Here is a 26,123-nt window from a genome sequence, read left to right on the forward strand (position 1 = left end):
CCAATCACCAATTCCTTCTGCAAAAGCAGCCTCTGCATTTTTTTGTCTGTCTGAATGCTACAGCAGCACGGGGGGAAAAAGATTGAGGATAAGGCAAAAACTGAAGAAATGTGACAATTCAACGGTCATTTTCATGGCGAAGGGAAAACTGGTGCGAAAGGAGTTATTCTGGGACTCCTTTGAGCCTCGAAACGCTGGATCAAAATGGTAGGCTACAGAGGAGCGCTGCATTTTTGTTTATTTTTTTATTTTTTTTTTTTTGTCCCTGTTTGATCTCTTGCAAATTTGAGCTACTTAGCAGGCCGATCAAACTTACCACACTTCTGCCCCGTTATGTGTTCGGGCCACTGGCTGTCATACGCGTGTTTTGTGCTTTGTATCCTTTGCGGTGAAGTTTGTAACTTGCCGACATTGCACAAGTTGGAAATTGAAGCTGCTGAAAGAATGCAATGGCTACAATAGCTACATTGATGCAGAGAAGGAGTTAAATTCTTTCATATCAGGGGCGCTTCTGCAAAAAAAAGGGCTCAGGTCGCGACTGGTGCGAATGTAGACAGGATGAGTGAAACTAAAACTGTCTCCTTTTGCACCAGCAGCCGGTGCAGGACAAGTTTGTTAAGGCTTTGACATTCATCATGCATAGGTTACATATTCTCCTCAGTGCAGTTTAATAGAGGAGTAGGTGTCAGGCTGGTCTTGATAACTTCACTTTGTTGCAGGTGACACTCTGAAAAATGGTGAGATAAGCAGCATGTCAGGTGTCCTAGTACAATTAAATGCAAATTTAAAATCCAGTGTTTGATAGTGAAAGCAGGAAATGCTCAGCAGTGCAACTGTTTTATTTGATAATGTGTTTTTGTCTGCTGCATGAGGTTAGTTTTATGCTTATATACTTCATACTGAGCAACATCTCTCATGCTCAACTTTTGCATTTTCAGCCCATGATGTTTGTATTCTGCAGAATATGAGCAGATATGAAGATGATCCTGTACAGATAGGCTGATAGAGTTATGGGAATGTGGGCACATAGTGAGGCAGACAGTCCTCTCTGTCTCCAGGGTCATTTTAGGATGCCTCATTAGGAAAGCATGTGGAGCTTGATGCAGTGGTGGAGTAATCCCAGCGCGCGTTCACATCTGGAGGCTTGGGTTAATATCTGGGTCAGGTCAGCAGGGTTAGCCCTGGTGCTCGCTGGGTGGCTTCTGGTGGGAGCAAAGAGGGAGGGAGAGGGTTTTTTTTTTGGTGTTGCTATGTTTTTTCTTCACTTTTTTTTCCTCTTCTATTTGCTTTTATTTTTGTGCTTGCATGAGAGGGAGCTGCCATAAACAAAGTGTGGTTTTCAGAATGCTTTGCGCCGGTGATCACAGATACTGTATCTTTTTGCCTGTTTTGGTAAACATGCCCCAGATAATTTCTGCAATTACTTTGTTGACATCAAAAGCGGATTAGTCCCCGCTAATTTTGTTTTCATCAATAGCCTCACCTAAACTCCCTTATTCATGGATGGATTACTGAGCAGGCCTACCGGGCACAGGCCCAGTGGCCCAAGGGGTCACAGGGCCCTTGGACCACAGCCTCGGTATGAAGTGACATTTTACACAGTTGACATTTCTTGTTGGAAAGTCAATAAAACAACTACAAATAAACTCAAAAAACAGACACAAACAGCTGCAAAATTAGACTACAAAGAGACACAAGACCAATAAAAAAAAAAAGATGCAGAATAAGTAAAAATATCAAGCAAAACAAGTACAAAGAGACACACAAAGCGAGTATGAATTCACACACAATGACAACAGAGAGAAAAAAAACGACGCAATTGCATCGGTGTCTTCATTTGTAGTCGTTCTGTGTCTCTTTCAGTTGGTGGGTCTTGCTTCTGTGTAGGAGGGGTTGGGGGCCTTTTACATGTCTGTGCCCAGAGGCTCATTGACTCGTGCCCTTATTCTAATTAAAAGATTGTTTTTGTTTGTCTCCTAATTCAGCAGATTTGTGAAAATATGAATCTGCCTCAGCTCTAAGCTTGCTTTAGATGTTTATACTGTACACTTCGGGCCGTCTGATACTGTTTAATTTCAGTGCTCACATTGTCAGGTCCTGAGTAGCTCCTTCTCTTTCCTCACAGGGTGCTGTGAGTTTTACGTAACTGCCTATTCAGGACATTCCTGCCCACCCTTGACTTTGACGCTTCTCTGTCTCTGGGTGCTGAGCGAGGAAACTGTCTTTAGTCCTTGTGACAAGTGCAGCCATTCCCGAACCCCGGCAACAAACTCCAGCAGACATCTTTGGCCCCCCGGTAGGAGGCCCGCTCTCCTTGGAAACTCAGACCGTACTGTAGGTGCTGCTAATTTATGCCCCTGAGATTAAGAACAGTGGACACGGCTGCAGAGAGCAAGGTCAAAACTCTCTGGGCTTATGTAAGGTTCCTTTTGTTTTTGATGGTTAAAGTGGCACAAGTTTGTTTGAGGTGAGTATGGTTGTCTTTACTCTGAGAATAAATCCACTTTTTTGTTTTTTTTGTCTCTCAGCAGTGCCAGCCAGCATGGGTGTCTTTTCATCAGGAGAAAACAGTTTCTCTCTAATTTAACCCCTATGGCACTTTTCCTTAAAACGACTTTGGCCTCTTTGATAATGGAGTTCAAACAGCTTTTTATTTTTGTACAGTTTGATATGAGGATTTCTATTAGCCTTTCATTGTCAGGCATTTAAAGATAGTCAGAGAGGTTTTTTTTTTAAAAAAAGAGCTCCATCCAAAGTGATCTTATAGCTTTTAGCTGAATTCAGGCCAGAAAGAGAGACTTAGTAGGAGCTTTAAAGCAGATCGGAGTGAGTTTTTACTATTCAGAGATTTACCAAGCAGTAAGTAGGCATCCTTGATCTGATAGTCATTGCAACTGTTTGTTTCATGTTTAGTCATACAGATTAATGTTTTGGTTTTTATACAGGAATGACATAAATCTTTTAGCTGCTTATCTGTGTTTGAGTTGTATGACTGTTACAAGGAAATATGCACAGATCAGCTTGAAAAATATACTCCTTATCCATCACAGCGTCGACACATAATTTCACCTCAACTTGATAACATATTTATTCAATTTTTTTTAACCTTTTTTAAAGGGATAGTTCGTTACAGAGCGAGAGATAAGATGGTTGGTACCACTCTTACAACTGTACATTAAATACCAGCAGCTGGTTAGCTTAGCTTAGCATAAAGACTGGAAACAGGTAAACAGCTAGTCTGGCTCAGTTCAAAGGTAACACATGTCTATCTACGTCAGCACTTCATATCTGGTTGATTTAAAATGTACTAAACAACAATTTGCTGGTTTACGTGGGTTACATTTTGGATCATTTCCCTGAAATACAAACCCATCATAAAATGGCGAGTTGAGGTGCCGGCAGGTGGATTTTGTTACCGTTTGACAGAACCAAGCTAGATCATTAGCACTGTTTCCAGGCTTTGTGCTAAGCTAAGCTAACTGGCAGCTGTGCTGTAGCTTTACATTTAAACTACAGTTATGAGAGCTGCTATCAACCTGCTGTTCTAACTCTTCACTGCGAATAAACTATACTACTACATTTCCCAAAATGTCGCACTACTCCTTTAAGCTCATATTCACCATTTCTCTGCCGTCCATTGATTGGTTGCGGCTATAGAGAGCCGATACTCCTCCTCTACCTCTTTTTCCTCGCTGTCCTCTCTGACCTTCTCATCAAACATATCAACTGCCTCCACACACACACACACACACACACACACACACACACACACACACACACACACACACACACAGAGTATTGCCACACCAGATAGATTCCTCTGATAAGGAGCTCTTTAGAGTCTTGTGTTAGCCTCTCCTCTGTGTCATGCTATGAAAGAGATAATGAAGATATCACAGTTTCATCCCGTGTAATAGCCCTCGGGTACGCCTGCACCTGCTCGCTGCTACACATCAGAATGATCTTCTGTCTCTAATAGATCACTTCAAAGGTGCATCTTTCACCCCTTGTGTCATATATTTGGAAAAGATTTAGTCCCTTCGCTGACTTGATGATGTTGTTTGCGTTTTACAAATAGCAATATCTCTGTTTGTACAACCCTCCACACTTTATTGTGCCACAGGTATTTGGCGTCACATCTCTCTGTTTACTGATGAATGCGCGCACAGCGGGCGAGAGTGTGGGCCTGGCGTTGTGCACATGCGTGTACGGCGCTGGCCTGGGAACAGTGTGTTATGACTCCAGCAGAGCGGTGGTGTGTGAAGCGTTGTAACGTGTGTGTGAGGAGGAGATGCCAGCACCACGGGCCTCTCTCTTGGCCAGGCTTCCTGACTCAGCGCTTCCTCTCCCAGCTCATTGGCCCAGACACAAACTTCCTGGCAGAGCTTCAGTGCGGACGCTCTAACCTCATCGCTGCCATCCCCCTGCACCCGCCTCCAGGCAGCTCTTTTGATTATCCAACCGCTCGTCAGAGTCATCTCAACTCAAGACGACCGTCGTTTGATGTCTCCTTTCAACATCACTTCTGATTGGGAGACACACACTCATACACTGTCCCCGGTTTTTACCAAACTGATAAATCACACTGTTGTCCAGTTTGCTGGACAACAGTGGACAAGGCGGTAAATGGACTTTGCAAATCAAGCAGCTGAGGCAATCCTGCTCACGCTGTCAAATTTTAATGTACTGTACGTCACCAAGATGCTGCTCATGCTGTTCTCATCCTTATTTTTGTTTGTGCATCCCAATTTCATGCTCGGGTAAACGCGTATCAGTTGTAGATTGGCTTGTCACCTGTGGTTGCATTAACATATAGATGGAAATGTATTTAAATCTAATGGTGAAAGCCGGTGGAGCACCACCAGGGCAGGGCTGGGGCAAGTCCGAACTGCTAGATTAGGACAGGGAAAAGCCTACAGTGTGAAGGGGAGATTGGATGTCTAGGATTAGAGCAGCACTAATGCTGATAATATTGTCTTTATTAATTGCAGCCAGCAGTAAATGCTGTGGTTAAGAAAGTTAAATGTTTTAATAGGCTGAGGGGAATAAAATAATTAGCTAAAGTAGTGGAAAGAGAAAACTGTATAACCAGCAGCACATTTTAAAGTAATTTAGGATTTGCCTGTTGGTATATCTGAAATGGTCCTGCTGTACATTTCACCTGAAATCATTCAGTTTTCATGTGTTGAGGCAGTTTAGCTTGTTGAGCTGAGTCATATAGACTTCTTTTGACTTTTTTCTCCTTTTACACTGGCAAATACTCATCAATAGCTTCCAGTTATTTTAATTCTTGATTAATGAGGAGGTTATTTTCTTGATTAAGGTGATACCGTTGTGATTTAGCATCACGCTTAGATAATGTTTGGGGACTTATGAAAGACATACTTCAAAAACAATGGCCGGAATTCATGGGAGAGATGAAGATAGAATCTCTGGAATTAGGTTAATAATGGACGATTCCCGGGCGCCCGGTTAGCTCCTTCCTGCAGTGGCCCAGGGTTCAAATCTGACCTGCGGTCCTTTGCTGCGTGTCATCCCCTCTCTCTGCCCCCCTTTCCTGTTTGTCTTCTGCTGTCACTATCATAAAAGGCAATAAAAAGCTCAAAAGAATACTTAAAAAAATAAAAAGATAATGGATGATTCTGCACTGAACAATTTACACCAAATACCAGCTGGTGAACACAGTGGAGCATTTAGCATCTGAAAAGCCAGATGTTTCCCTCTGGAGTCGGTGCAGACCAAAACAGAGCTAGAAGTAGAGTAAATATTGGATTTAGACATGAAGTCCAATATGAAATCGATAAGTAAAATAATTACTTGATTAAACAGGACATTCTCACTTTCCCTTTGTTGCAAATATAGTTTACTTATTGCATAATAAGGTCTGTGTAGTCTGTACCAGAATAAAGTGTTTTACACCAATCGGCATCACATGCACCACTAATTTACTGGATAATATAATCCCACAGCCTAATACCACAAGGTGTAACTATCAGCCTTAATACCATTATCATCAGATAAACCGTGCCATCCCAGGAAGTATTAAAGTCCACTTTAATGTGGCGGTGCATGTGACTGTGCTGTGTGACCTCAGCAGTGAGCATTCTGCCACCCGCCGCTGTGGCTCCCCCCTTTTAGTCATTGAACATTGATTTTTATTAGCATTTTTTATCATAGTGCTGTAATGATCACCGCGGGGCTTGTTAAAAGTGAGACCTTGTCACTTGTGCTATTACCAATCTGGCTCATCTACGCAAGAGCATGTTTGATAACAGGATAATGTGAGTCCAGGCACATTTAGATCCTCTTTTTTTTTCATCTCTTCGCAATGCATCAGCAGTTTCATTACATATGCCAAATTTTGTTATCTTCTGTTTACTGACGTGGGCACAAATGCATGATTACGATGCAGGTATGCATGCATAGGTGTCCAGGGTTGCAGACGTGTGGGAGGATGTGCTCGTGCATCTGCTACTGTATATGCTTCTTCTACCTCAAGGTCAGTGCTGGGTCTCTGTGCTGATTGGATTTAGAGAGGAGAGGAGGGAGTGCAGACTGCAGACAGGGGAGAAATCTTCCACTAGACGCATTGACGGATTATGAGATAAGGGGCCCGTGGGCACAGAAATATAAAAGACCCCCCATCTTCTCTTGTTGTTTTTCATCTCAGTGTAGTTTTGGAGCTCTTTTGTGGTCATTTTGCATCTTTTTGTGGTCGATTTGCATGTTTTGGTGGTTATTTTGTGTCTCTTTGTGGTCGTTTTGTGTCTCTGTGGTTATTTTGTGTCTCTTTATCATGTTTTTGCATCCCTTTTATATCGTTTTGAATCTCTTTTGTCATTTTATTTGCATCTTGAACACATAATGTTGATAATTACTCTAGTAAACAGAAGCTTTGGACCAGGGGCCCCATGAGGCCTTGGGCCCCTTGGTTTGTATGCAGTGGACTCAGTAATCCATCCATGACTAGACACAAACACTTAAAGCAGGGAGACAACTTGGCACAGTTTTGTCCGTCCACGCCAGTCTTCCCCAGCTCGTATCCTCGACCAGATAACAACCCGAGGATTTAGCCATGCCCCGATTCTCACCCAGAGAAACAGAAGAATTCATTTCTCCGACCGAGCTTCTCCGGGACTAAACCTATCTGGCGTCTGGCGTCAGCAGCAGGGAAGGTCTGCTGAGCACACAGAGGACACAGTGTCAGTCATTACCCTGATGACTTTTTAATGGCTGTCTGATTGGACTCCGCCAGAAATGACATGCCCTTGTCCCGTTCCGTTCGGTTGTGTTTACGCGTGACCTGATCCATTTCCTGCCACATAAAAGCACTGTGACGTTGCCATGAGGCCACACTTGCTGTTGTAACTGGGTGATCTCTTTGTGGAGAGGTTGTATTCGGGCCTGTCATGCTTTGCTCTCGTCTGCACTGACGATGACTCAGGGATCTGTGTGTGGAGGGGAGGGTGCTGCTCTCCTACCATCTCCATGCCAGTGAATGAGATGAGGCCTGACGCGGTGCCCACTCTCCTTCCTCCGGGTGTCAGTCACGTCAAGCCCTGGGCCGGGGCCCCTCAGCAGGAGGTCCCACTGTGAGGATGGCTGCTGAGTGTGCTCTTTACTGTAGGTTGAAGTACTCTGTGGGTGGAAGTGGCAGAGTCCCGAGCCCCCCACCTCCCTGCTGGGTGACAAGAGGGCCGAGGCATGAGCTCATGGGTTGCTGTCTTCATGACTGTGGATGGTTGGGTGATCTCTCTTTTTTTCTCCCCTCGATGCTCATTTTCAAGTAGAGTGACTTCACCGTGCATGTGGACAGTTTGACATTTGGCTGGTAGCAACTTATTTGTAATTTAATCTAATGAGCATTTTGTGACTTGAATGAGATTTGTAAAAGTCAGACTGAGTTGAGAGAACGGCTTTTCAATATAGTGTGAAAGTGTGTGAGAGCTAGAGCTGTATTGTAATTCAGTTATTATAATCGATGTTGTGATAAAACATACTGTTGTCTGAACTGGAGCTGCTCAAATTACATTTAGTTTTTTTGTTTTTAAAACCCCAAAGATATTCAGTTTACTAGAATGTAAGATGAGGAAATCTATATGAGCTAATCCTCACAGAGGTCCAGTGTGTAACATTTAGAAAGATCTATTGGCGGAAATGGAATATAATATTTATAGGTATGTTTTCATTAGTGTATAATCACCTGAAAATAAGAGTGGTTCTGTTTTCATTACCTTTAGAATGAGACGTTTTTACCTATAGAGGGAGCGGGTCTTCTTCCACGGAGGCCTGCCAGTAGAACTGCCATTTTTCTACAGTAGCCAACATTGATCAGTAGTGTCAAAAATCATCTCCTATTTAATTACCAGACAAAATGTGGTCTGAAATACATTAATCAATAATGATGAGTTTGAATGTTCATCCTTCACATTGGAAATATCAGTTTATCCTGAGGTCCACTTACAGTCACATCTCATGGCCAGTAATTAATTAGAATTGTCTCAGTAGTCTTGATGGTGGTGTAGTTGTTATTGTGATTTTGGTCATGTGATAACAGGTGGTGGTAAATTGGGAGGAATCGCCATCTCCATGACAACTGAGCAAACTCCATCCACTAATGAAGGCCACGAGATGTGTCTGACTTTGTGATATTATTTTTTTGGTCAAATAATAATAGAGATTAGGGCTGGGCAATATGGAGGACATCATAGTGACAGTATTATATAATACATTCATGTTTTTCAATATCAGCTTATACACAAATGTATGCAAAATCATATATGATTGCTTTATTATTGCTTACCAAACTCCACATATGTGTAAAAGATTCAGGAGAATCATATGAATCAATGATGTAATCTCAATATTGTTTCACAGAAAATACATTAATATTAAGTTTAATTTATTTGTTCCATATATAATTGTTTTGCATGTCTTCCCAGATATTGTTATATTTAGATATTTCTATAAATATGAGCCAATGCACTCAAACTTGGTGGTGAATAATCTAAAATTAATCTATAGTAATTATAGTATTAAACTACAAACTAATGTCCGTTTTAAGAAGATAAAGAAGGTGAGGTAAGAGGACACTGAGTTCAGTCTGAGCAGTCTGTAGGCAGACGGAGAGAAAGCTTTAACCCCCGCAGTGTTTGCCCCCTGGGATTCCCTCCTGCCTGAATACAACCTGCCCTCCCTCACACTATTGATGTGTCCATGACTCTGTGCTGTGCTCTGACATTGGCCCCCGCTAATGGCTCAGTCTGTTCACCGTTCGGCAAGCAAACAAGATGGTCGAGGTAGATGCTGTTCAGTTCCACGCTCGTAAATCTGCTGTCATACATTGTGCGGGCAAAACAGTAACAGAATGACATTTTAAGGGGGAGAAAAATGGCTTTATTTTAACTGAGGTATTATTGAAAAGGATGAAGGTTTGAGACATTGTTCAGTCAAGATTTACACTTACTGCCCTGACAGGTGGCCATTTTTACAGACAACTACATTATAGTGAACAAACAAGGGAACTTTTAAAATGGCAGCTCTGTGGAGGTCACAGTACATCCCCAGTATGTAGCTGCACAGAGATGGAGATGCAGACTTTACAGAGTAGTAAATCTACATGGGCCATCCAGTGCAAAGGTGTGGGAGAGAAAGGTCATTCTCACTAGTGAAAGTCAAATTAGAAAAAGGGATTTCATTATTAGACTCCGGTCTGGCTCAGGTCCAGGTCCAGGAGTCGGGCCTCTGCCAAGTACAGGATTCACCGGTTACTCTGGTTTGATTGACCGGTGAGTCTGACTGTCACTGAAGATGAATAAAGCATCAGCCATCAGTTCATTTCTTTTTTTTCTTATGAATGAGTGGAAGTGGTAATCCTGTGAATCATCCATCACAGCTTCATCAAAACTGTATTAGTAGTAAAGTAGTTTCCAACTTTGAAATTTAGAATTCTGATTAAAGCATTGCCGTCAGGGGGTTCAGGAAAATGTACTTTAAATGTCTGATTATCTTCCCAAGATACATCAGTGCCCCAAAGTTAGACAGATTTTATGACACATACGTGAGTGAAACCCCATTAGATCAGTTAACAGGAGCTAGATTTAGTTTTGTGTCAGTTGTGACCTTTCAGAGTTGGTAAATTTGACATTTAATTAGGGCGTGTCATCCCTCTAAATTTGATTTGGTTGGATCAGTGATTAGTTGTTGCTGAAGAACATGTCACATGATAAAAAGCCGAAGAACAGCTTCTAAATTGACCTTATGGTCAGTTCTTTACAAGGTCAAAAATCTGCTTTTTAAGTCCTTAAAGTGCTCAGAAAAATTAAAATTTGAACATCTTCAATTCCAATACAACTCCATCTGCTGATGAGAATCATGTTGAGTGATTAAAAGCTCTGAAACATCTACTAAATGGACCTTGTGGCTTCTCAGCAAGTGATTCTGACCTTCTAACATTAACAGCTTTTGCCTTATAATAACAGCACATAATAACAGTGTGAACACAGTAAAGAGTGAAGAGGATTTTATAGCATAAATACTGTTTTTGTTCTGTAATCTTTAAGCAGAACTGTCCTTTAAAGGCCACAGTCCACTATAATAACATTGTTCTTGGCTTAAAACGCATAACCTCCAGAGCTACCTTGTGAAAGAGGCCCTCTGAGGCTTCCACAATGCAACAGGATCCCCTCACATGTTGTCTTTAGCAGACGAGTCTGGAAAGGGTGTACAGAGCTTTGATTGAAGCCCGTTTAAATGACACCTCTTGTTGGGTGCGTCAGTAATCCCCCCTGCTGCGTGTTTGTCACGGGTCAGGCCAGATATGAATAATGTATTGGGAGACATCTGACTGAGATGCTGGTTAAAGGTGGCGCTCCCTCTAATGACAGCAAACAAGCTCTCTCCCTGACATTTGCAAGGGGGGGAGAAAAGAGGTGAGGTGGGGAGAGAGAGAGAGAGAGAGGGATAATGACAGAGAAAGATGGAGGGAGTTGGATGTGGTCTTTAAATGCAAAGTTGTCACTCAATTCGTTTGGCGACAGTATGTAATGAGATATGACGAGCTGGCTTCGTCTTTATTGCATATTATGACAGACGCAGCAGCTGCATGGTAAACACAACTATTTGCCATTGGATTAAATTGTTTTAAAGGGTCTGTCTTAATGAAAATAATGTATTCACTGATTGAAACCCCCTCTGTCATTCAGCAGTGTACAGATAAACCATAAAGAGCATCCGTGTTTTGAAGGTTTTTGCTGTACGTAGATGCTAATAATAATGCTGAGCAAGCGCAAGATTTATAATTTGTAGAGAAAAGCAAAAAATATATATTTCGGTGCAGTTTGTGTTACGATGGGTCACAATTTTAGCAACCAGAGAATGAAGTATTGATTTTTGATTGGCTTCTCGAATTTGATCAGTTAGTAGAATAACTCGATAATATGGAAGTAAAGAAGCACTTTGAGACTGTTAAGGCACAGTTTACTTGTTTGAAGTTCTATGTGTAAGTTAGTATTCACTTTATTAGCTTGCAGCATAGCTATTTTCGTAGGCAGCTAGATAGATTCTTCCAGATATAGCAGTAGCTAACTGTGGCAGGTTTACCTATTCAGAATTTGTATCTTTAAAACAACCTACTCTTGAATTTTACACAGAAACAAACAAAAGCAGGTTTCTCATTTCTAGCTGGCGACATAGAAAAAATGTCCCGTCACACACTCAGTAAAACTCTGAACACCACACAGCCTAAAGACAGTAGTTAAATCACTTGAGAACTCATTTGGAGTCCTGTTTCACAGGTGCATTTGGCTAAGATCATTATTTTGCATTTCAAATCCCTAGGATACAATTTTCAGACCCTTTAAAGAATTCCCATGCAATCCATAAATGGTAGAAAAATAAGCATCAAGGGATTAAAGTGAATTTTAAAGGAACATTGCATGTAAATACACCCTACATTGAACCTTTTTAGAACTTTTAAAATCATTGTTGCTTCCTTTATTTTGATCCTATTGATGTTGAATCTGTCATCCTGTAGAATTGAATCTATGACTGTGTTGTCCTATTTGAATCCCGGGAGAAGAAGCCGATCGTTATCGCTAAAGGAGCATAACTTCCAGTCTGCAACTTATACTTGATCTGATTAAGGCTGCAGTGTTTTGCCCTTGGGCGATGTCTGTAGCCTTGAATGGAGGGAGATAACCCGATCTCCACTCTTCTCTGGCTTGGAGTCCAATTTAGCAGCTCAAAACTATGAATAAATCTAACACTCCATAATTGAATTCTTCAAACGGGACATATTTTCAAGGTTAGGCCTAAATGCAAATCCATTTTCCAGCCTTAACAATGAAAAGTCATTTTCATTGATCTTAAAGAGAAAATATATTGGGCAGCAGAGAAAGGCAAAGTATTATTTTTAATGTAAAGAACAATTAACAGCCTTTGTAGTGTGATTCAGACTAATTTACTACAGAAGTTTTACATAAATGTTATAAAGGTTATTGCCCCAAAATTAACTATTAATGTAATCTCTTGCCCTTTTTCTTGTTTATTTATTGTATGTGTCCCATCAATTGTTGTGCGCACACAACTGTAAATACAAAAAAATAAGAGATGTAGACATGCAAACAGCCAAAACAAGTTTCATATCAATACTTGTCCTATTCTGCTTTCAAGAGACGCCTAGAATGATAAATTCCATTAATTGTTTGGAGGGTTAGTTAGTATTTATTCGGCATGGTTCCCCTAATTATTTCTCCCGACGTGTTTTGTCTTGTGCATAATTCTCCATTCCTCAGGGACAGTGTAGTGAGTGGGTGTGCTGAGAGAGCCGGCTAATGGGAGGAAGATGGCACTGAATACCAATGCTCCGACCAGTCGGTCTTTGCAGAGACCAGACAGTGTTTGTTTGTTGTGTGTGTGTGTGTGTTTTTTTTGTGCATGGTTGCACATCACATATGCGTGTGAGTGTGTGTGTGTGTTTTGTGTGTGTGTGTGTGTGTGTGTGTGTGTGTGTGTGTGTGTGTGTGTGTGTGTGTTTGCTCTGTTTGCTGCTCTGTCCCCACTCACATCCCGTCTGGATCGAAACCCTGCCCTTCCTGTGCTAAAATAAACCCACCTTGGGAAGTTGAGGACCTTGCACAGAGCGCTGAGTGTTACACCTTTTGATTTTTCTCTGACTTGTATCGTGCAGCATGCATGCAGTTTGTGACTTTGTGCAGTACACAACACAACTACATTACAGAATATTGACAATGTTATGTGATTTGAAATCAGCTATTCTTTCATTACTTTTTATTTTGAGCATGCACATTTAGGCGAAAACAAACAAACCAAAATTAAATAAACAGCTTATTTCTGGAGCTCCATCTGCAGATGAAGTAGTGGTCGAAAGCTTGAAACAGGCTTGTAAGTAGAACTTGTTAAGCCTGTTTTCTGTCAAACCATTATTTATTTTAATGCTTATTTTTAAAGGGACAAATAGCATCTACCGGTGCCAAATACCACAGCATTTATAGCCTAAGATAGTTTGCAACGCCCCTCCCTGGATGGGCTTTTATGTACTGACCCATGGCTACACTTCTGATCCCTCGTCAAGCAGTTTCACCTTGAGTTTTAAATGATCCCATTCATGATCCATTTTGAGTTCTGTGGGTGAGGACACACACATATTTGATCCCCTTGAAAGAGAAGATGTCTGTTCAAAAGAAGGTTTATGAAATGGCACCTCTTAATTCCCCGTTGATGAACCCTGAGATACTGAGAAAGAGGGTTTCACCATGTCACTATGCCCCTTCAGAGCCTGATTATATACTGTAGGTATTTCTACTACTGTAGGTACAGAGTCTACAATCCTGCAATGATGGTGGTGGATATGTGGTAGTCAGAACTTTATTTTAGGTTGTTAAAAATGCAGTGCAGTGTGGCCAGGAAGGGTAGACAGGTCTTAGGCAGAGGGTGCTGATGAGAGAGAGGCACTGAACTGAATGCATATTTAAGCGCACTGTCATCCCTCGTGTCACTTACTGTACCTGGCCTTGTGCATGTTGCTCGTGCTGTCAGGAGGTGGCGGTGGGAGGGTGGAAGATGTCCATTCTTGTCAGATATACTTTAACATCTGTGGTTTGGTTATGTCAACACTGCACTAAGCAGCACTGTGTCATACCCGAGTCACTGAGTCACCGATAGCAAATACACACATATTAGGCATAGTTGCTCAAACAGAATCAAAGCAACCCACAGCCATAATACATAAAAACTTTAGGCTCATTTTAACACCATATGGAAGTAATAACAGCCTAATACATATATATAATACATACCAACTTATTATGTTATAACGAGACAAGTTTGTTAACTCTGGTTGTGTGAAATAACATCAAAGTTTTGTGATATAAAATGATAAAGTGATATATTGTTATAACAGGAAAAGTTTCTTGAACTGAATAATTTGATGTCTAGTAATAAATATTTTTTGTCATGGTGGCAGCAGTACGCTGCAGTAGAGATTTAATTGGCTTACTATCCAATTTTTTATATGTTAACCCTTTTTTCTGCCTTTTCCCCTTCCAGCTCATAGTGGAGAAGACCACAGACTTCCCCTCTGCTGAGTTCTCTCTGGTAGAGGATGTGGCTCTGCACTTCACCTGTTTGATGGACAGGTTGAACGAGCAGCGCCTCTTCCAGCCTGACCTGTGTGACGTCGACATCGTTCTGGTGCGTCAGCACAGCACCTTCCCGGCCCACAAGGGCGTGCTGGCAGCCTACAGCCCTTTCTTCCACTCTCTTTTTGCCCAAAGCAAACAGCTGCGGCGGGTGGACCTGTCACTGGACGCCCTTACCTCGCAGGGCCTGCAGCAAATCCTCAACTTCATTTACACCTCCAAACTGCTGGTGAGCAGCCGCACCGTCCGCGACGTGCTCAACGCCGCTACCCTGCTGCAGATGAGCGACATCGCAGCCTCCTGCCGCGACCTCATCAGCAGCCACTCGCTGAGAACCACGTGCGCAGATATGGCCAATCAGGAAGGGCTTGGTAGCGGTGACCCAACTGCCGTAGCGATGCCCCCCAGCCAGCTGTACCCGGAGATCAAACAGGAGTCAGAGCTGGGCAGGGTGTACAAGAGAGAAGGCAGCAGCCCATTCTCTGTTAGAGTGGAGGAGGCCGGCAAGACGACCTCCCAGCAGAAGCAGTATTACCAGGAAGAGGATGGGTCAGGGGGTGGAGCTAGCACGGGTGTGGCTGCTTTATGCAAAGTTGAAAGCAATGGGGAGTCGAAGACTGCAGATGGCCACAACTCCTTCAACAGAGACCAGATCATTGTTGAAGTCAACCTAAATAACCAGACCCTAAACGTGTCAAAGGGATCAGAGGGCAAATCAGCAACCGCCACAGAGACAGCCACCATCTTCGGTCACTGCCATGACAACGAGAGAGACTCAGAGGACGACGAGGAGAACGAGGCCGAGAATGACGACACAGTTGGAGAAGATGATGATGATGACCTGAGGAGGGGGGACATGCTGGGGCAGAGCAGCGAGGAGGAAGATGAGGAGGAAGATGAGGAAGAGGAGGAGAACACCCTAAACATTCCAGGTTTGGAGCAGCCGGCAATGATGGATCGACCCCGCCGGGGAACCAGAGCCTTTGCCATGGCGGGTACAACTGCCTCCATGCGGCAGACACTCACAGAGGCCACGCTGGCCAACCAGCGACAGGGCGGGAAGAGGACGCTGGACGCAGAGGGCCTGGGCCAGAAAGTGAGGCTAGAGGAGAAGCAACATTTCTCATGTAAGAAATGCCCTCGCGTCTTCAACAACCGCTGGTACCTGGAAAAACACATGAACGTCACTCACAACCGCATGCAGATCTGCAATAACTGTGGGAAACGCTTCCTGCTGGAGAGCGAGCTGCTGCTGCACCAACAGACCGACTGTGAGAAGAGCATCCAGGTATAATTCAGCCATGATTATGATGAAAGACACCCCCCCCTCTTACTAAAACACTAGTTTAGTTCTCCCAGCAGCATTTAGAACGGCAAATTTCACAGCAAAACCAATTGATTTCAAGGGAATAGTTGCTTATCAGTAAATATAAGTAAATCCATGCAATTTTTATTTTATGTTTTAACGTCGGTGGACGAAGTGCCAAAGACAAGATGGAGAAAGATGGAGAACACTATTGTAGTTTATTAGCTGTGATATACCACTTTTATTTAACCCTCCTCTTTATAGTATAAACTGCTCCACAAAAGATGAATGGTTTACAGCCACTTAACTTTCTAGCTTCATAACACCAGCTAGAACAGTTCTCCAGGTATACCTGTGAGCAGTCACTATGTAACCAAGCCTATGCCATTTGTTATTGTTGTAGTTTCCCTTTTTAAAGTATTATTTAGTCACTAATTAGGAAATGCACAGTTGCAATCATGTAGATATATTAACACTGATCAGAGTCAGTAACTCAGTCAACTGGCAGTCTGTAATAATAAATTCTGATATGTCTCAGTAGCTCCAATATTACCCACTCTGCAGTGAGCAGCTGGACTCCTGCTGTGGTTTTGAAGATCATTTGCTGCTTTAATCTACTGACTCTAATTGCTTTTTTGGTACAGTGAACACTCAAGTATCTGTATAAACTCACACACCTGGATTGTGTTTGTAAAGACTGTTCCAGATAATGATCTTCTTAATATCTCATACCCAAAATAGCTCCAGTAATAACTATATTTTGCCTTCCTCTTCTTGTTTAAGTGTGTAACATGTGGCAAGGCCTTCAAAAAGCTGTGGTCGTTACACGAGCACAACAAGATCGTCCATGGCTACGCCGAGAAGAAGTTCTCCTGCGAGATCTGTGAGAAGAAGTTTTACACCATGGCTCATGTCAGGAAGCACATGGTCGGTGAGTGGCAGTGAAACCAGCGATCCTGGTTGGTCGCTTTGTTCAAGTTTGTTATTCTAGGCTTCCTTTTCTACATCCCACTGATTGTTGTGCAGGATTTGTTTTGGGTGTTGCTTTCCTCTTCCACTTTTTGGGAGATAAGCATCTTATTTTTCCCTAGACAGGCTTACCTCATTCCCAGTGTGAATCTGTGTTTCAGCTTTAGAATAAAGGGCTTGTATAAAGTACCGTACATCCTTCTTACTTAAAGATTGACTTGAGAGTTTGATGGAAACTTGAGAGGAAATAGCTTATTTACTAAATGAAACACATCCATTGTCCTAAGCATTGTAATTAGCCAATGAAAAAGCATCTCAGTGTTGATCCTTAAGTGCTATTTTAGAGTAGCAGTTTGCTTGTTTGTCCTCCTTCTGCTATTCAATCAAGAGCGGCTCAATATAGAATACCATTAACTTATCGTGTGTGTGTGTGTGTGTGTGTGTGTGTGTGTGTGTGTGTGTGTGTGTGTGTGTGTGTGTGTGTGTGTGTGTGTGTGTGTGTGTGTGTGTGTGTGTGTGTGTGTGTGTGTGTGTGTGTGTGTGTGTGTGTGTGTGTGTGTGTCTGTTCAGCCCACACGAAGGACATGCCGTTCACCTGTGAGACGTGCGGGAAGTCATTCAAGCGCAGCATGTCCCTGAAGGTTCACTCTCTGCAGCACTCGGGAGAGAAACCCTTCAAGTGTGAGGTTTGAGCTCCATTTATACGCTGCTGCTCTCCACTTTACTCACATGAAGAGTTTTATTCCAACTGAGATATCCACCATTTAAAACCTCTAATATTTTTTTAAATTATTGGTTTCTAGAAGTTATAATTTATATTATAAAATACTCTGTTATTGTCAAGGAATCCAGATGAGCTGGATCCAAACAGTAAATTATTAGAATTACCAAATCATAAACATTAATGACCCAACGACACGCATTTTCTTTCTTGCCGATAGTTTGACGAGAAGATTGATCTTGTGTAAAACAAGTAATAAATATGGAATAAGTGTAGCCAGGCGAGGGTTAGCTTAGCTTAGCATAAAAACTGGAAACAGGGGGAAACTGCTAGCCTGGCCCAAGTTAAGTTACCTGCTGCTCGCTGTAGCTTTACCATACATGAGGATGATATCAATCTTCTCATCCAATGCTAGGCAAGAAAGCGTATTTCCCAAAAGTATTCCGTTAAGGCTAAGACTTTCAAATAATCTTTTGTTTTCAGACAATTTTATATTTTAAGATAATATCATATACATTTTCAGTTTGGCTGCTTGTAAAATTGGACCTACTCTCATATTTGAAGTTACATAACTCAACATGTGTAATACCCATAATAGGTTTTATAATGCACAATAAATACTTTTGATTTTATTACTGAAATCTGTCTCAATGTGTTTTACATGCACGCAGTTTCTCACAGCTGAGATTTGAATTAAATTTGTGATTGACGTGAGTTTTTATTTTTGTGGGGGTAGTTTAATGTAGCACTGCGTTTCCCACAAAAGGAACTGAATAAAACCCATCGAGTACTCCTCTTGTGACTATCTTTTATGAAACTATTTATGATCGTGAAAACTTTGTATAAAATGTTCACTGTGTGCCATTTCAGAACTGCAGCGAGCGCTTCCAGTACAAATACCAGCTGCGTTCCCACATGAGTATCCACATCGGACACAAGCAGTTCATGTGCCAGTGGTGCGGAAAGGACTTTAACATGAAGCAGTACTTTGATGAACACATGAAGACACACACTGGTGAGTCACTTCTTGCGCTACTTCTGATGATTTTCAAGGGTGTTTTGATACCGAATCACAGAAGAACGACATGTTCAAAACCAGCTTTAACTGATTTTTTGGCCAATGAAACATGACATTGATTCTTTAGGGGTGGCACTAGCTCAGTGTGTAGGGACTTGGCTTGGGAGTTCAAGTCCCATACACCACAAAATATGGAGTGTGGCAACCTAACCCCAAAACCTGCTCATGGTTTGCTCATGGTGCTTTTAACATTGCCGCCCATCACTTCAACATCTCTCTCCCCTTTGCATGTCCACAAGTGCATGAAGTGTGCATTTCAGCCTGTGTATGTGTGTGTGTATATAAAAAGAGTGAAAAGAACAATTTCCCCTAGGGGATCAATAAAGTATATCTTCTTCGTCTTCTTCTTATCCCATTTTTAAAGATGCAACTAGTTTAAAAACTCTGCAGGGTAACTTTTAAGATGATATTGCAAACTGTTTAGCAAACAGCAAACTATTTATTTACACATCCAGTAGCACCTGATTAATTTAAGTCCAATATTCAATATTCACAATATATCACTCCTGAGTGATATATCTGGCTCTTTAGCTTCTGCTTGTTACTACCTTTGTCTGTCTGTCATTTAGTGTCGTGCAGGTAGCGCACAGTTGGTTTTCTAGGACTTTATGATAGTATGAGAGCAGTGAATCAAAGCAGTGGTGAGCAAAACAAAACAATAAGCTAAAAGACGCTAAAAAGCTCCATTAAACTGAGCGGAACTGCAGAGTCGGGTGATTATTTTCTGTGGGTCTCTTTTACATTACATTGCACATTTTATCTACATTGATGTCCCTCTTTGTGCAGGAGAGAAGCCGTACATCTGTGAGATCTGTGGGAAGAGCTTCACGAGCCGGCCCAACATGAAGCGCCACCGCCGCACCCACACCGGGGAGAAGCCCTACCCCTGTGAGGTGTGCGGCCAGCGCTTCCGCTTCTCCAACATGCTCAAGGCCCACAGGGAGAAATGCTTCCGCGTCAGCAACCCCATGGTCGCCGACAGTAACAACCCCCTCGGCCTCGAACAGCCTCTGGCCTCGCCCGCCGTGGACTCTTCCGGTCAGGTGCAGCTGGGGGCGACACTCCCCGCCACGTCTGTGACCACACCCGCTGCTGCCTCTAGCCCACACCCCCTCCATGGAACCCAGCTGTCTCTCCCCCTGCTGCACTCCATGGGGGGGCTGCCTCCCACCACTCATTTACCCCCACCGCCTCCTCTGTTCTCTGCCGGTAGGATGAACTCCAACAACTAACAAATCTCCGTAGCATCGAAAGCACTTTTGTTACTTTTTGTTTTGTTTTTCTTAGAGCTTTTAAGAGGACTCCTGCAGCAGGAGAGCGATGCACCTCAGTGACATTTACATTGAGGGGAAAAACTGACTGAAGGCTACATGGAGGCCTCATGAAAAAAAACAACACACACACACATACAACTACCACAATAAGAAATAGTTATTTTTTACTCTGTTAAATACAATAGATAACCTCAGAGTCCAGTAGGACGTGTTGTCACCACGCTTCTCCTCATGAATTTCACAACTCTGTTCTGGTTTCATTTGGGATTTTCCACTACCACACACATCTCTCTCCAGAGCCTTGCACAATGCATTGATTGTAGCATCTTTTACAAAGTGGGAGGAAGAGGTTTCCTAAATCTTCGCTCATACTAGGGGTCATCGGTCGAGTGAGAACCACACTATGGTGAGAAAAAAAATGTTTTATTTTTGGTCGTTCTCTGCCAATATGTAGCGAGTGGTTCTGGTTTGACCCAGCAATAACCAAATGCTGATTTGTCTTTGAGCATATACATGTATATGGCATTGCCAATAACCAAATCCTGTAAGCTCACCCGCTATAGTTAGAAAATGTTATTCAGCATTTATAATCGATCCTGCACCTTACATTTAACTCTAGTGATATTTAAAATGTACTCCTAATTGTCTTCATTTTTATAATTGTTGTAGTGTGTAATTCGTGGCACGTTACGTCATTTTGTCTGGACGTAAGAGAAGTTGTGACGCGTGGAGAGTCAACCGTGCAATGCAGTGTGGTGTTTGTGACTGTGTGTGCGTGTGTGTGTGTGTGTGTGTGTGTGTGTGTGTGTGTGTGTGTGTGTGAGCGCGTGTGAGCGCGTGTGAGACGTGAAGCAGAGACGGGAGATGAGGATTTTCAGATCTACGTTAACGTCAATGCTTGAGCTTCCCCTGAGTCAGGAGTCGGAGTAATTTGTTGACTCTCATCTTTTGCTTACATTAAGCAAGCACGCTCCTCTCCTGTAGATCTGGCTTTGAGACAATATCGCACTTTTCTGTGACTTGTTAGTAAAACCCTAATGTACCCAGACCTACGGTATATGTGTAGGTTTTAAAAATCTAATGTTAATGTTAACTTACAGCTCATTTTCCAACTAAAACCCGATCTATGTAATTAGTTACCAAGAGTGTAGGGATAATAATATTCACAAAAACCTGCTTATGTAGCTCATTAAGTGTGCACACTTCATCAAGATGTATATTGTGAAATGATAAACATTATATTCCAATGCCTAAATCTCTCAAAGAGCACTGACAGTGATTACTTTTGGCACAACAGAGCGGATCACTAAAAGGGCTCCTTATGATAACATCACTATTATAAACTAGTCCGTTTCTTATAACGGTGATCTGTAGAAGCTCAAAGTTAGAGACATGCAGTATGTAATACAGAGCGTGTGGCTCTACACGCACTGTTAGCGGTTGTTCGACGTGACCCGACCGGAGGAGAACTGAAAGAATCCGTGTCAGTAAAAAGTTCTTCTCTTGAAGGAATATCTTGACATTTTGGGGAAAATGCACTTATTCGATGTCTTGCCGAGCGTTAGATGAGAAGATTGATGAATTAATACATTTGAAGCTAGCGGCTGGTTAGTTTAGCTTAGAATAAAGACTGGAAATGGAAGGAAACGGCTAGCATGCCTCTGTCTGAAGGTTAGAAAAAGTCATCTACCAGCACCTAAATCTCTTTAATTAATACGTTTAAATCTTGTTTGTTTTATTCGAGTAAAAACCGAAGTTTAAAAACAATAATTTATCGTTTTTACTGGGTGTTATAACGCTTTGGAGGAGCCCAATAATGAACTGTTTCCAATCTTTATGCTAAGCTAAGCTAAACCAGCCGACTGTATATTCATATTAAATGGACAGATATGACAGAAGTGAGAATTTTCTAATCTTCTTCCCAAAATATCCAAATATTCCTTTAAAATCTGACATTTCAATCAGTTAATTATCCAAAAAGAGTCTCTGTGCACTGTCGATGCACTCCTGCTCACTTTATCTATAGATAGCCGACTCGTAGTGTAGCATTAACCTGTAAATATTGTTAAGATGTGTTTCTTCCTCGTGATTAATTCCTCATGTTTACATTTGGAGAGTCAGTTGAATGTGCCCCCCACATGTGTCTTGGCTGGTACTACAGAAAGTTTGAATTTGTGGATAAGCTTTTGTAAGTGTAATAAGCTGTTCATTGTTTTATTTAAAAGACACATTTTAAGCACCTTAGTGTTGTCTTATGTCTTAGTTCGCCCCAGTTACATGTGTTTCTTAAACTGCCACGGTTAAAACAGTTTGGGCCACGTCAGATGCTATTTGAAAATGGTACTTTTATCTTTTTTTTTTTTCTTCATGTGTCTAACACATGTTTTGTACTTTGTTTTGCTGCTTTTGTACAGGGTCCAGTTTGAGACTGCCCTTTAAATGAAAAGTCTAGAGCTGTTAAATTGTTGAATATATTCTGGCTGTGATGAATCCAATTTAGCCTTACTGGACAGTTGAGCTCCAGGGTCAGAAACGAGCTACAATTTAGAGATTTGGGGAGCAGTTTGATGAGGTTACTGCCAACATTTTATACCCATCTAAGGTTTGATCTGGTCATTGGTAGATGGGGGTCGGACTAAAGGCAACCTGTCAGTGTCACACAAACATAAAGACTGTTGCTCTCTTGTGGTATCTCAGTAAACTGCACTCTGTTAGCAATCCTACACTAAATAAAGAGGAAAGCCCCCCTTACATTAAAAATATTAAAGTATTTTTCCCACTTCACTGTTTTGAGAAGCACTAGCCCAAGAGACAATAATGAGATACTGTGGTTATAGCTTGTGTATTCGCCTTATACTTGGAGGGATTTGAAGGTTTCTGTGTTATGGATGATGGTAGCTGAGGAGGGATAGTAGTTAATACTACTGATTTATGCACTTTGAATTTGATTGCCACACTAGCCCATAATGGGGAACATGTATGCAGATACAAGGTGAAGAGTTAGCTAGCAGAGATGTGTACTAATTATTTCCACTATTTAAATCCAAAGGCATACACTTTACATTTAAAATGTATTGTGTGGATATTGATGCTCATAAATGATTAACAAAATCTACAAATTACAGTCAATTTATTTGTGTTTTTTGTTCAAATTTGATCAGAGTTTGTGGGTAGTAAGTGGCAGACTGACGCCTGACCTGTGTTTTATTTCCTTCAATAACTTATTTGCCGTGTTGTGGCATCCTGCACACTGAGGATTATCTCCGCCGTGAGGAGTCAGTGCAGCTAAACTGGTGTTTCTGTGTTTCAGTCTGCCTGTTTTACAAGTATTTGTGACTCTCCCATGAGGGTTTCTGATTGGTTGGTAATGTCCGATTACTGACATACTCAAGAGAAATTAGTTTTAGCGTACCGGTTTCCGCCTATGAGCTTTTAAAATGTGACTGTTATATATTTCAGGCCGTGAGAAAATGTAAAGGAAGGTGTCAGTTGCCAAATTAAGTAATGAGAAAGATATTAATTATTTGAGCACTTTATACTCCAGTTCAGCTGCAGGGTTTGAAGGCTGATACAGTTGCAGTTATTTGCTGACGGCAGGTGTTTTTTTTTTTTTTTCCATGGCATAAAATTATAAGAAATTTCAAAAATGCAGTCTCGGCCAGAAATGTGTTCTTGGCAGGTGTTCAGTCCTCTGAAACAACATTTTGTTTAGACCAAAGGTTTGTTCAGACCCTGCAGAAATAAGTCCTTCTGTATGTACCTGCTTGGAAATATTATACTGGGATCTACTTAAGTTACAGGCTTCCTAACCAGTTCTGTAGTAATTAATTGCTGTTATGATAAATCAAACTGTATCATATTGATCATTGTGGAGGGGAAGGACACAGAGCAGATGATCTGATGCCAAAAATGTATCAAATTACTTGGTGAATTGTAAAAAACTATATAAAATATATCTGTTTTACCCCTCTTATATCACTATATAATATACTGTATATAATTCATGACACAGCATTTGGAGAAAGTATAGAGAGCGATTTGGCTACAAAAGTCTAAATCTGACCTAGAAAGTAAAATTGAAATGTTAATCCTTTTGTCTTGGATTATTTAGTGAACAAATCTTACCTGAAACAATCTGCAAACAAGACTGAACCCACGTCTGTGACAAAGCAACACTTAATCAAGCTGTACATTGAAAATGTACCGAATGAAAGAGAGACATTTATGAGCCCCAAAATAACATAAAAAAATATATAACAAGTCATTTTTTAAAGTGTAATCTTTTTTTAATCTAATGGCGGGAACTTCATGTAAAGGTAAATGGCAGTAAAGTTGAGATTCTAGAAACTGAGAAGAGAAATTTTGCACAATGTTTAAGAGTCCTATATTATAGGCAAGGCTTTATGTCTTTTAATTAGCCAAATTCTCCTTTTACTAAGGCTAGCAGCCAAAGGCTTGTATTAGATTAGGCAAAGCAGGACCTGCCCTTGTCCTTAATCGAGGGTTTGTCAGTGACTGAGTGGGTGCCTAGACACCACAGTGACTGTGCATTCTGCATTGCACCCAAGTAAAATGTTTGTCACATAATGAAGCATTGAACGTTGCAGTTGGTACAAAGCAGAAAGTGCTCATGGGATTGCCAAGTTGGGTCTCTACTGGGACTTCTAGTTTCGGGTTTAGCTGCTTGAGGCAAAGTATATATCCAAAAGGATTGGATTGTGTGGCCTTCAGCTTCAAGAAAAGTGTTGGGAATTTTATTGGCGATATTGGAGAGAAAGAATTGTATGTCTGTAAGAATTTAAAGAAATGTGTTACTTTTTTGAAAAAGAAAAAAGTCTCTCTCTCTCTCTCTCTCTTTTTTTTTATAATGTCATTTATTTTTTTTATCTACCTATATTGTGGGTGGAAACTTATGGAGACCCAAAACTGACAAAAGCTCAGTTAATAAAATTGTTAGTTAAGTTATGAAAATGGAGATTAAATAGTAGAGGTACAACAATTAGTCAGTTAGTTAGAAAATTAATATAACTACTTTGATCAATTAATCTTTTTTTTTTTTAAATAGAATGTAGGTTTCAGCTTCTCAAATCTGAATTATTTCTGGTTCCCTTCTAGTACAGTGCAAAAGAAATAGACTATTTTAACTTTTATCACATTCTTTGGAAAACAATGTGTCCGTTTTGATTGAGTTGATTAAGTTAACTGGATTTCTCTGTTAGACTGTTGGTCGGACAAAATACATTTAGACAGTTTTCTGACATTTTATAGACAAATGATGCAACCAGCTGGTACAAAAAAACTACTTTTAGTGTTTTAGTTTAGTTTGTTTGGAAAAAAAAGAGACAATAAATCTAAAAATAAAAATTCAATTTTCATAAGTTACCATATTATTTAGTGTATGTTTTGACACTAATCTTCATTTTGTCAGTTTTGGGCTCCATAGAAAGTAGAATATAAAATTGGAAAACAAGTGTTTGGTGGTTATTTTGTATGTGAAAGTTTGGTTTGCTGTTATATTACATTTGTTCGATGGTGACTTCTCCCCTTTTTTGGGCAAAAATAAATGTGATAATAAAGATAGGCACCAATGCCATAGTCAATTCAAGGAAGTTTTATTCACATACCCTCTGCATTTCCCATACTTACTCATACTGCAGTTGTGTTAAAGAAATCATAATGTGTACTGTTCTTTGCTGATTCTCTACCTTGTAATGTAAACACTATGTCTTAGTTAACTCTGGTGTACAAAGACCATGTGTAGGCAGTAGTTGTCAAGTTCAGCTATATTAAAATACTTAAAACCGTACAAGGCCAATAGTGTCTAGAGGTGCTAATAACATTAGACTGTATTTTCTGTCTTTTATTGTATTATTGACTAGTGTTTACTGTCTGTAACACAGCAGAGCGTAATGAAATCATTTCAATATTAAACAGTATAGATATATTATTGCAAATGGAGATCTGTGATGTGTTTTTGTTTCTGCGCGGAGGAACTGAAATCGTTTTATAACCGTATCATGTCCGAGTAATGCTCTCTGAAGCACCTAGGTTATGACTTTGCTACCATCTTTTGGGAAATCCACATCTTCAACACATTTTTCATGATTATCGAGAC

At 41.1% G+C, this 26,123-nt stretch overlaps 1 protein-coding gene across 1 annotated transcript; it reads left to right on the plus strand.

The window, feature by feature from the left end:
- On the plus strand, nucleotides 1-25,962 carry zbtb47b (zinc finger and BTB domain containing 47b). Its single transcript, XM_051411395.1, has 6 exons — nucleotides 1-207; nucleotides 14,569-15,948; nucleotides 16,750-16,897; nucleotides 17,506-17,621; nucleotides 18,527-18,671; nucleotides 19,521-25,962. Exons 1-6 carry the CDS (start codon nucleotides 205-207, stop codon nucleotides 19,964-19,966), a joined length of 2,238 nt encoding a protein of 745 aa, XP_051267355.1. The 5' UTR covers nucleotides 1-204; the 3' UTR covers nucleotides 19,967-25,962.
- The last annotated feature ends 161 nt before the right edge of the window (nucleotides 25,963-26,123 follow it).

This window comes from Dicentrarchus labrax, unplaced genomic scaffold (assembly GCF_905237075.1).
Source record: "Dicentrarchus labrax unplaced genomic scaffold, dlabrax2021, whole genome shotgun sequence".
Classification (NCBI taxonomy): Eukaryota; Metazoa; Chordata; class Actinopteri; family Moronidae; genus Dicentrarchus; species Dicentrarchus labrax.